At 35.7% G+C, this 12,189-nt stretch overlaps 1 protein-coding gene across 2 annotated transcripts in view; it reads right to left on the bottom strand.

Annotated features, from left to right (window-relative positions):
- TAPT1 (transmembrane anterior posterior transformation 1) overlaps window positions 1-12,189 on the bottom strand; it is a 49,175-nt gene that overhangs the window by 20,501 nt on the left and 16,485 nt on the right. For both annotated transcript variants that reach the window (XM_059470493.1, XM_059470494.1), the window contains 4 exons: window positions 5,883-6,045; window positions 2,011-2,146; window positions 1,118-1,215; window positions 874-943 (listed from right to left, as the gene is read on the bottom strand). In XM_059470493.1, coding sequence (XP_059326476.1) covers window positions 874-943; window positions 1,118-1,215; window positions 2,011-2,146; window positions 5,883-6,045 — 467 coding nt within the window. The remainder of the gene's footprint in view (window positions 1-873; window positions 944-1,117; window positions 1,216-2,010; window positions 2,147-5,882; window positions 6,046-12,189) is intronic.

Raw genomic sequence — 12,189 nt, 5'->3', positions numbered from 1 at the left:
TCTAGTGGAAGGTGACCCTGCCCATGGCTGGGGTTGGAATGAGACAATCTTTGAGATCCCTTCCAGTCCAGGGCATTCTGAGATTCTACAAAACCAGTACAAGCAAAGAAGCTCTAGCACAGCCTTAAAGTGCAACCATTCCTACTGGCTTTAAAATCAAGAATTCAATAAATATTTCAAATGGCTGACATCAGTATTAGGAAGAATCTCCATCAAAGGGTACCTGAACAGCTTTTACTCATGAGACACACTGAGTACAAGTGCCCAAAATTCATCCTAAGCAGCAACAGAGTTAAGAAGTGCCAGAAGCATGCTTCTTAAGTACCTTCTACCTATTATCTTGGGAACACATCACAAATTAGAGTAATCTCTGGTATGCCCCTCATATATCAGCTACTTTGTTGCACTGGTTTTTTGTTGATTTGATGTTTTATTTGTTTGGGATTTTTTTTTGTTTGTTTTAGGGTTGAGGGGAGGTATTTCAAGATCCATCCTCACAGCCACCTAACAATATGCATTCTGAGATCTCTGTGTCAATACAGCACACTATAAAGTCAATTTTTTGAAAACAGAAGGCTTGATCCCTTGGAAGCACGGGCATTTCAGCAAAAAGCCAGTAGGCTGTTTTAGCACCTCAAATAAAAACTTGCCATAAAAGGACTAAGTGTTCCTTGAAGTGGATCTCAGTTTCATCCTACTGAACCAATCAGTAAAATGGATGATGAGGAATGCAAGTCAGAACACGCAAATTCACCAAGGTAAAATGTTTAGAGTAAGAATAATATTAAATACATTGATTATATTAAATACATTAATGAATTAAATAAACAGACTCTGTCCACATTTTGTCCTGATCAGCACTGCTATACATACCACTATTTGACATTTGAAAAAGATTGTTCTTCTCAAACTTCTTGAAAACGCTTCCTTTTATTTCAACGAACTGCAATTTTTAGAAACAGTTAGTTAGTTTTTACTCATCAAAAACTGACATTAAACAAATAATATTATCAAAAAGATGCAATTTTAAAATATTAATATTTAAGACATATGATACACAAAGACATAGGATTCTGAAACAAATGAGGGTAGCTATATGATAAAGCTAGATACTTACATTATTGGACATCATGATGGTAAGCAGTGATTTATTGTGGGAGTTGAAAGCCACATTAAGGGTTGTTGCTTGAACCATTATGAGAATAGCATGCAGGACTGCACAGCAGGGTTAAGGAACAATATCTGAAATAGGTTTTCTGCACAACAGTACTGAAGAGCAGTGAACTACAGATCTCCTATTTTGCTTTCAAAGTTTAACAGGAAAGTTTCCACATTCCTGTAAACCAGACCTACAGCAAGACAATACTTACATGTATGCAATAAATGTACAGTGCTTTGTAGCATGTAATAATGATGCTAATTTTTCTTGCTCTAAAAGAATCCAATGACATTAGTTGTAGAAACATCAATACAATCTGAAGAAAAAAATTCAGGTAAAGATGCAGAATTAGCCTAAAGATTTCACACAAAATAGGGAAAAATTTTAAGAATTTTAAATTCATTACCAAAACTACCGGACTACAGTATCTCTTTAGATTCATAAATTCATTTTAAGATTATTTCACACTGAGAACATTTGCATCCTGAATATGCATTAATTTATCCTTCCACTTCAAGAAAATATATTCATGCTAGATGTATTTAACATACCATTAAATAACAAAACCCCTCTATCTTTAAGGCCCTGTGAGCCAAAATACTCCAAACCAAATAGAAATAAAATTTTCCATGAACTATCCAACTATGGCTTTTCATTTTACTACAGGTACACCATCATGAAGGGATTATTTCTTTTAAAGCAGGTGGTATTGGCAATCTTACTTTTCAAGTAAAGGAAGACTGATTTAGGAATACTATCAATTTTTCAAATGTATTAAAATAAAATAATTCAGAGCAATTACTCTGTAATTTAACTTAGAAAATGTTGTAATTTATCCAAGAAAAGGATACAGACATAGAACACTGCCATGAAGAAGTGAGGAATCACACCTATGTGAGCTCTTTTTCTTTCCTTAGGCTCTGTAGCTGTCCAGTAAAGAGCATCCAAAATATCTTGTCCAAATGAAGAAATCAGACGATCAGCCACCTAAACAAGAACAACTTTACTGCTTTTTTCTCTCCAACACTTGAGTAAGCCCAAGTCAAGAACACTTCAAACTAAAAGTATAGCCCAATCTAAAAAAGGTTTCACGTATATATCACTTTTGATCTCTTACTTATTCCATTTTCTCTCTGGATTTCACAGCAACACCGTTCCTTTTGTTTAAGCAGTTTACTTTCCCTTTCAAATTTATTATCCCCTTTGCAACAGTATTTGGAATAAAAAATAATATATTGTTATCTTAGATGCTTTCTTGAAAGATACTCAAGTAAAACTTAAACCTCAGCCTTTTTTAAAGTAGCATGTATGTTGTATCAAACCATTTAAAATGTTTTCCCCATCCCTCTGGGTTTAATAGAAAAAAACTCAACAATAAAAAAGTGAATTCCAGATGACAGGGAACATTAACTTACAGGTGCAAAAAGCCTGAAATTAGACTTGTCTTTACTGCTTTCTATACACTGAAGTATATACTTAATGCAAATGTCTACATAAAGTAGAATTCAAAATTAAAATACTATAACACAAAAACAAGTGATTAAGAGGGACTTGAAAGTCTGCCAAAAAGGGAAAATATGTTGAAAAAAAACCAAACACCTGGAGTATAGTCCAAAGAATATACACACAGATAGAAAAAAAACCCCTCCAGCAGCAATTCTAAAGATAGAAAACGTATGGACAGCATTTTGAACTTGTAATTTAATACCACAGCAAGAAAGGTCATAGGGAGTTCCACCAGTTCCCAACATTTCATCAGCAACAAACATATAAAACTGAAAATCATCACACAGAACAACATTTTTTTCTGTCTATACACTGCTGTTCAATAATTTTAAGACCAAGCTGCACAGGGCAGCAAAACCAGAACTTCAAAAATTAAACTTGGCATGTCTGGCTAAAAAAAGAGCTATCTCTCATTGCTTACTAATTCAACCAAATGGAAACAGGTAAAGATGATTATCTCTACTTAAGAAAGACAAGGAATATTTTCTCTTAGTGCCTTTCTGTAAAACAACAATTTTGAACATGTTAAATCAACATGCAGCAGTACAGAACCAGGTGCACAATGTCCCTGCAAATACTGATCCTACTAGACAGAAAATAAGTTCTTGGGATAACAGAAACCTAGACTTCAGATAATCTCCCAACTTTTTATACTACATAATTGTCAAGGTAAAGATATTGAAGTGAGGAAAGTCATACTTATTTCTGACACTATTACTGAATGAAGTTTCCTAAAATATGAACATTGAATTAAAACAAAATTTTACAGGATGCCTCAAGCAAATGTACAATGTGCTGTGCTCTAAGAATCACCTATGAAATAAAATAAACAAAGCCATGGGCTGATGAATTATTATAAATCTGAAGTTCCCAACCCCATCAGTTTGAGAGATATTTACAGTGGCATTGTTTTCGGCTTTTAGATTTTGTAAATTGAGATTGTCTGCATTATTTGGTTCCTGCTCATTGTGATGACCCATTGAGTAATTACACCTGGTGTAGTAACACCAGCTACAGAAACTTAAGAGTTTGGTAAGTTTTTGTTCACAATATTGTGAGGGTTTTAATAGATAAAATGGTGGCTTTGCTTTCCTTTCTATTTAAGCAGTCCTTGGTTCTTTGCTGAAAGGATGGAAAATATTAAAACCCAGCACACAATATTGTTGCTTGCTTTTCCAAATGTGACTTACCTAAACCCTACATGCCGGCTCCAGGCTCCAGCAGAATTCCATGGTGAGTGCTGTCACCAGCGTAACGCACACTGGGGCTTCACAAGGAGCAGGAGCCGGTGGGGCTGAATCTACAAAAGAAAAGTGTCATTTAAGCCAAATGTGCTGAATGCTCCCCTTAGCCTGTCACTTGGGAGCATTCAGCACATAATTTGAAGATTTTGCATTCCTCATATCTGTCCAGGACAATACTCCCTGGACTTGCCAACAGCCGAAAACATTAGGACATTGTAAACATCTCTGCTGCTCAGTGATTTACTAGACTGAAAAGATCTTCTTTATTTTGAAAACTTGGGAAAATATGTAAAGCATATTGCTTAAAAAAGAGCATATTAAGAATTCCTTAAAAAAATTGCTTGCATCAGTAGCAAAGACTTTTAATAAAAATCACCAAAGCAGTCTAAGCAAGCCAATATTCAAACTGTTGAAAGCTGACTATCCAAGGCTTTCAGTGGGATACATTTTCTGCCAATACTGCTGCAACCTGTCACGGGAAAAAAGTCCCCTAGAAACACACACTCTGCTTGGCATGCTGGGTTTCATGAGACACCATGGAAATGAAATACTGTTCCCAAATTCAATGTCTAACATAATTTTTCTAATAACCACGAGTAGTAACAAACTTCCCCCTTTCCTAAAAGAAACAATGCAGCACTTTTCTTAGTTAAACACACAATTTGGTTCTGCCAAACATAGCAAAGTAATTCAATTCCTCATTCCAAACAGAATGTCACATGGCTTCCAATTCACAGCAACACTGCAGTATTGCTTCAAATTATGTGGTAAGCACATAAAGCTGAGAAAAGTACAGCACTAAGTGATTTGTAGTCTTGAAATAAAGAGAAAATACTATTTTAAGCACATGGATTTATTTAGTAAGTGATAATCTCTCATCAATTATGAAACTATATATGGATGAGTATTTCTCCACACAACTAAAATCTAGATAGCAACTCAGTGCCAATTTAATATTTGTACATATTTTCCAGCAAACATAAAATCAAAAGCAACAAAAACCCATGAGCAAACAACTGGGGTGGCTTGTATGATATTTATTTCACTTACTATAACAAAGTGTATTCTTTATGCAATATTTTCATATTTTATTAGGAAAGAACAAATTCCTTCAGACAAAATATTCAGATTTTGCAGAATGTCACCCTGTTTCAGCAGTCTTCAAACAAGGGTACAACAGATGTTCAAATAAGGATTAATATATCATTCAGGAATCCCAGATACCTAGCAGAATAACTTTTGTGTACAAAGCTCTGATTGAGTCCGTTTAAGAAGTTGTATTCCTACATGTCCTGTATTTGCAGGATGGAGATAAGATTGTGCCCATGAAAACATTATTTACTTTGTGAACCATTGATCATAGAAGCACATTTAAAAATCATATGCTTTACATTAATAGAAAAACAGAAACTGTTTTTCTTGACAGAATTTCTCTTTATTCTCTATATCTACCTCCCAAAACAGAATTTCATTTTCTACATTCATTCATTCATTCACCTTAAAGGCTTGTGTCTGCTAGCCAGGACTGAGGTAAAGCTGTAACATGTGTCCTTGCATACAATGAAAGCTATATTTCCATAATGATGAATTAAAACCCAAATTCCATGTATTCTATTATCTTCCTTCTCTCCTCTTTCTCAGGATCTTATCATTATTTCAAATCAACAGCTTCTACTTTTCTTGGTGAGTTCAAAACCTCATTCATTAGCTGGCATTTCATAAGACATTTCTTTCATTTCTATTCCTCAAGTTTCTTGCTATGAAATTGATTAATAAGCTCCATAAATTAGGCATTATGAAACAGTATCTAAACCCTGATTTTTCACAAACCTGTTTCACTGCATCTGTGCTTATTATCTATGTGAAGATTTGTGAGAATACCAGATAAGCCACATTCTAAGTCAATACTGGAACACAAAACATTTAATAGTCTGACAAAAGCATGCTTCATATTCTGATGTCAACATCCTTACCTCAAGCATGTTATAGATGATGTAGAGCTTTATGACAGACTGTCCCCTTATCAGATGATACATCATAGAGTAGTCAACATAGTGCATCATGAAGTAGCAGATGACCAGTATCACTCCTTTGAGCATGTCACATACCTGAGCAGGTTGTAGCAAACGTCTGTCACTGAAATACAAAGGGCAGAAAGTTCCACTAAATGTCATATACCCACAAAATACAGATGCTACTAACACATTATGAATTTAGACAGCTGTTATTCATGGATATATTTTAATGTAATTTATTATGCCTCCTCCCCTGCCCCTCACTCCACCACCACATTTATAGATCACACTTACAAACAGGATCACAGTCTCTTACTAGCTACATCCCTGTAATTAAAACATTATATTTGTTTAGAGCTTCCACTTTTCAATAACCTGTATGCATGCCCTTGGTTTCTAATTTAACTTCCCACTTCCACACAATTCTATAATTTTGACTTCCTCAGGCACAGAAATTGTATTCACTATGATCAAAAAGATATGAAACAGTCATCTTCTATTTCAGTATAATGAAGCAGGTGCTGAGGAACGGGTTGTAAATTCTGTATCTTCATTTAGCTCTAAGCTCTCCAGCAGTAAATGCAAATAATTTGACATCAGAGGTGGAAGTTGATTTTGAAACAAATGCAGAAGTTTTCCATGAGTAACCCAGGAGGCTAAAGGAATCATTACACAATTCCTACCTAGCAAAACTACAGGAAGAAAATGGCTTTATCTCAATTGCTACAACAGTATACATAAGCATAGTGAAATAACAAGGCCATATTCACGTGTCTATTTATTTAGTTTAATATTAATAGGATGCAAAGCAGTTAAAAAGCCTATGAATTACATCAAAAGGTTGATAATTAAATATAAAAAAGGAGGAAATAATTTCTATTAAATATATATATTTTTTAAATACACTGAAATGCTTTTAAAGAAGCTAATGTTTCAAAGAAGTTGCAAGCAATTAGCAGAATTCAAGCCATGAATTTTCAGTTTCTGTATTCTTAAATCAGTAAGTCATCCAGACATTAGACAATGTTCCCATGAACTGATAACACATTTAGAAAAAAAATTAAGAGTTATCTTGTAAAGATGTATGCCATTTGTAAAAAACATCCAAACAGCTACTTATGACCTCTGGAGTAATTCTACAGACCCTGCAGAGAAGTCTAAAATCCCTGCTACCTCACTCATTCAATTTAATCACACCTGGAGTGTTATACTTTGGATTTCTTTGTTGTTTTCTATCCAAAAGAAATCACCCTGAAAACAACACTCACACATTATATCACTCCAGGAACCACACAATGACATTCCACAATGGGCAAAGAGGTCCTTGCTCTTGCTGGGAGTACGAGCAAGAAAGCTTCCAGAACTCTCAGATTTACAGTATAGCACTTTGAACAGAGAGCAACTGCTCCTTTTATCATATAATTTTTACTGCATAAACTTTATTAAAAACAATTACATTCTAAATAAATGAATTCAACCTGGTCCAGCATACCAGAACTGCTTGCATAGGCTTTCTCTCCCTAAGAGATATTTTCTTGCCTTCACAAGTGCTCCAGTAACAAACAATATTCACACCATATCTTATTTCAGCCTAAGTCCTTGACAAAACGCCTCAGTGAATTTTCTTCCTTTCTTCAGCCCCCAAACTGAGTTTTAACTGCAAACACCAATTGAAAAAATCAAAGAAAACTGAATGCATACCTTTTGCCCACTGCTTAAAAAGGCTATGATTGTCTTTGCATGACACACAAAAAAATGCACCCTCCTCAACCTGTAGAATCACACTTCGAAAATTTACTGCCTTATTTAATGACATCTGACTTAAATGATTATAGTTATTAAAATAGTATATATTGAAATATTTACAAGACTTAAACAAGTCCATGATTATGATTACTGTTCATAGGCTGAGTAACAGCATATTCCTTTTCCTCCAATCTACTTCCATTTTGGAAGTGCATTCAGTCATTTCTGTGCAAGCTTCTCAGCCAACACTCAAACCCTGAAATACAGATTGGGACACAGTCATAAAGGTTCTATGCCATAACAGTAATGCCAGGCCTTAGCACACGAAAAAGAGAATCAGAATTTATTACTCAGAACATCAGCATCTTCATTCTTCCAGTCAACAACTACCTCATCATTAGAGAAGTAGTGAATACCTGGTAGAGAAAACCTGATGAACAAAAGAGACACCCACCTGAAAATCTCACTCAGAGTCTTTTAAAAGTTTTTTAAGGTACCAGTTTTAACAATAGGATGGTCTCACTGAAATGCACTAGTGAGTAGAATCTGTTTATTATAAAGCTTCTGAAGGAGTCCAGAAAGATTGTCAAAGGAAAATGCTTTGATGACCACAAGTCAATACAGACTGAGAATATCACATCAAAGATTTTCTGGCTTACAAGTTACATCAAGGATGCTCAACCACCAGTCACAAGCTGCAGATGTTCTGTACTGATAACTCTAGCACTCTTCTGTGTTGATGCTCACCTGACTACACTCAAGTAAAACCAACTCAGGAGAAGCCAATGTAAATGCACACAGCAACCATGACAAGGCACTACAAATTCTGACTACATAAAACCAGGAGCACAACTGCTCTTCTAAAGGTGGTCTCAACTCTGAAAACTGTCACAAGAGACTAACTCTTTATCAAGTTGCATACCAACTTGCACACAGCATCCTATAAAAGATTTGGAGAATGTGCTGTGTACAGAACAAACTTGATTATCATTGAAATTCAAAAGCTGCCCTAAAGAGTCAGATGAACTACTCTTGATTGCTGTGCTTTACAGGAATTAAACTTTTGTAGAACAGATCCCATTCAAATATATTTAGAGAATTTCAGAATCATTTAGCTTGGAAAAGACATTTTAGATAATCGAGATAACTGATCACTGCCAAGTCCATCACTAAACAGCAGTCTATTCGTCTTTTAAGTACTTCCAAGGATGGTGATTCTACCATTCCCCCGAGCAGCAGCATGCTCCACTGCTTTACAATCATTTTGGTGAAGAAATTTTTCCTAATATCTGAGCTAAACCTCCCCTGGCAAAACTTGAAGTCCTCTTGTCCCCTTGTCTTAACTTAGATTTAGTTTCTCACTAGTCTGTCTGTGTGACTAGGAAAAAAACCTGCAATAAACAATACTTTTTTTGATATTTTAACTAAAAATACAATCTGTCAATGTTCTATTCGAAGTTCTAAATAACTTCTTGCACTTCTCATTCACACAGGAAGCCGAACCAACACTAATGCTGTGACAACTTCAGAACAAGTGTCCTGGTTTGGGCTGGGACACAGTGCCTGTTATTTTAGTAGCTGGTTTTTGGATTTGGTGTAAGGATGCTGACAACACACTGAATGTTTTGGTTGTCACTAAGAAGTGCTTACCCTGGGTCAAGGATTTTTCAGTGTCATTTGCTCCATTAGTGAGGAGGTGCACAGAAGGCTGGCACAGAGTGTAGCCAGGACAGGATGTCCCAAACTGGCCAAAGGGAAGTTCCACACCACAGAGCATCACATGCAGTATATAAACTGGGACAGTTACCCAGAATGGGGTCTATCACTGTTCAGGGACTGGCTGGTACCAGGCAGTTGGTGGACAACTCTGTCACTTGTTTCTCTTAGGGTTTTGCTAGATTCTCTCTTTCTCCTTTCCATTACTATTATTATTATCATATTTAGTATTATTATTAGCATATTTTGTTTCAATCATTAAATTGTTCTTATCTCAACCCACGAGCTTTACCAAAACTTTCCAATTCCCTTCCCCATGGGTGGAAGACAGAAGGAGTGAGTGGTTGTGTGGTACTTAGTTGCCAGCTGGGACTAAACCACAACATCTTAGTCACAAAAATATCCTCACAGTTTCCTCAGTTTGATGACAGAAGAGCTGCCAGCATCCCTCTACTCAGTACAAGGGATTACTGCAAAGATTAACAACAGATGACTGCTTTCTACAAAGTAAGAAGAGTAAGACAATCCTAGCATTTAAAATATATTCCAGTTTTCTTTCACTGTACACTAGAAAAGACCCTTTCATACTGCCTAAACAAGTAACCTACAGTGTATCACTAACATGTTTCCAATTGAGAGAGATTAACATGTCTCCTCCATAAATCCATAGAAGCATTTTTATTGTAGCAGAATCATCTTCCACTTTGGTTAATAACATTTAAAAAAGGATTTTGAGGTGTGTTTCTGCATATAATAAAGGGATAATTATTTCCTACAAAGACAAGGAAATCAAGTAAATGGATTAAGTCTCATGATGTGTCACCTTTTGGTGAATACACAGAACTGACTGCAAAGCCTGCAGCAATGAAATGATGCAGTCAGTGTTCAGTGAGAGCTGACCACTGCAGTTTTATTGCACCATCAGGCACACAGTTCAATCTGTATTTGTCACAAATCATTCCTCTCCTTTGCATTAAGCTATTTAACACACAGAAACAAACACAGGCTGATGCGATTTCATGCCTGTCAGAGCGTCCCAGCATTCTGCATTCATTTTCCTTAATATGTGTTTTTACTTATTGTCTCCAGTAACTACTCACTGCCAACACTGAAAAGTACTTTCAGGACATCTTAAGCACTAATTAATCAGACCTCATGATTAATATCACACACAAACTCATACTGCTGCAGTCATGCACACCATGAGTACCACAGAATCTCAAATAAACAAAATTAAAAGCTCACATTTGCCAAGCTATGACAATTACAAAAAAGCCAAAAAGCAAACAAGAAAAACATAGCATAGTGCTGGTAATTTCAATACCTCACTAGAAAGTAGGGACCCAAGTTTTAAGAATTAGACATTACTGAGCTGATGAGATAACTCAGAGTGTGATATTGTACAACTTTAGAAACCATTGAATGGAGATATGAGAAGCTGAAGCAGCTTAGCTCACTTCCAACACTTCACATTTTTACAGCTGTGCATGAAGTACGACAGAATACCAACAGGAAGATTTCAGATGAAAATTACATGTGGGTCTTTTTTCTCATGAGTGACAAAATGAGAACAATAATTAAAGAGCACTACAACAATGCAACTTCAATCATTCTGGCAGCAAGGTAACAAAGCAGTGGGCAGTACAATTTTTCTGCAGAAAGCAGTTAGTCTTTTCCTTCAAAGCTATCCCAGGCACACAGTGATGCTGCACAACTGAGTTAAATATTAACACTTGCCTGGCTTTAGTGAACTCTGCTCTTGAAAGACGGTATCATGAGAGCCTGTGTCCAAGATGTAGTTCCTCTAATGTCCTACCAGATTCCAGAAATAATGTTACATGGTTTCAAAATTTAGCTGGATATAATTTACCTCACAACTTTCACACCTCAAACTAGTAAATAAAATGATCCAGAGCATCTGGACTGTCCTTCATAAGCACCTTGTTACGATACATGACTTATATCTTCTCATCTAATTATTTTCTGGATTATTTGAGCAACTTGGTTTAGTGGAAGGTGTCCTTGCCCATGGCAGGGGGGTTGGAACTGGTGATCTTCAAGGTCCCTTCCAACACAAAACATTGAATGATTCTATGATTATTCCATTACTACTTTAAATTTTTTTTTGCTTTAGGTCATGCTCTCTAAGATGCTCTTTACAGAATTTTACAAGTGGTTTCATTATGGTAAGTCTTAAGTTCCCACATTAGCTGTATAGGCTAAACTATCAAAGAATCAAATTTTAAAGCTTCTTCAAACAGCCAAGTATCTTAATAGTAAAGAGTAAGACTTATCCATTCTATTATCCACTATGTTAAATCTTATATTGCTTTACTATTACTAACACTGAATACACCAAAATGTTTAAACATGAGATGATCCTTCAATCTGCATGAATTCAGTGAAAATCCAAGCATTCCTTTAGAGATAAACTCTCTTGCACTGTAATTTAACCAACAAATTATGACAATACAGAAAAAAACTCACACAGAGACTTCACCATTCTACAGCATCTACTTAACAAGATGTTTAAACTCCTCAGCCTCTGGGTATATTTATCTTTACATCTACTAATTGACAGAAAACCTCCACTGAAACAAAGCCTTACTTCTAAAAACACCACAAACAAAGAAATCCATACTTTAGGGGATATACAAGCTTATTATTCATTTGACGTAGTGATACTATGCAAGCCACACTACTATACCTCTCTATTCAGCATGCTTCTGTTTCAGCCCAGTCAGTTGTTAAAAAGCAGAAGCATGCCACACTCAATGCTTACCCCGCAGTATTTACAGCAGCT

Source organism: Ammospiza nelsoni, chromosome 4, assembly GCF_027579445.1.
Source record: "Ammospiza nelsoni isolate bAmmNel1 chromosome 4, bAmmNel1.pri, whole genome shotgun sequence".
Lineage (NCBI taxonomy): Eukaryota > Metazoa > Chordata > Aves > Passeriformes > Passerellidae > Ammospiza > Ammospiza nelsoni.
This window is presented reverse-complemented; position numbering and strand designations above follow the sequence as displayed.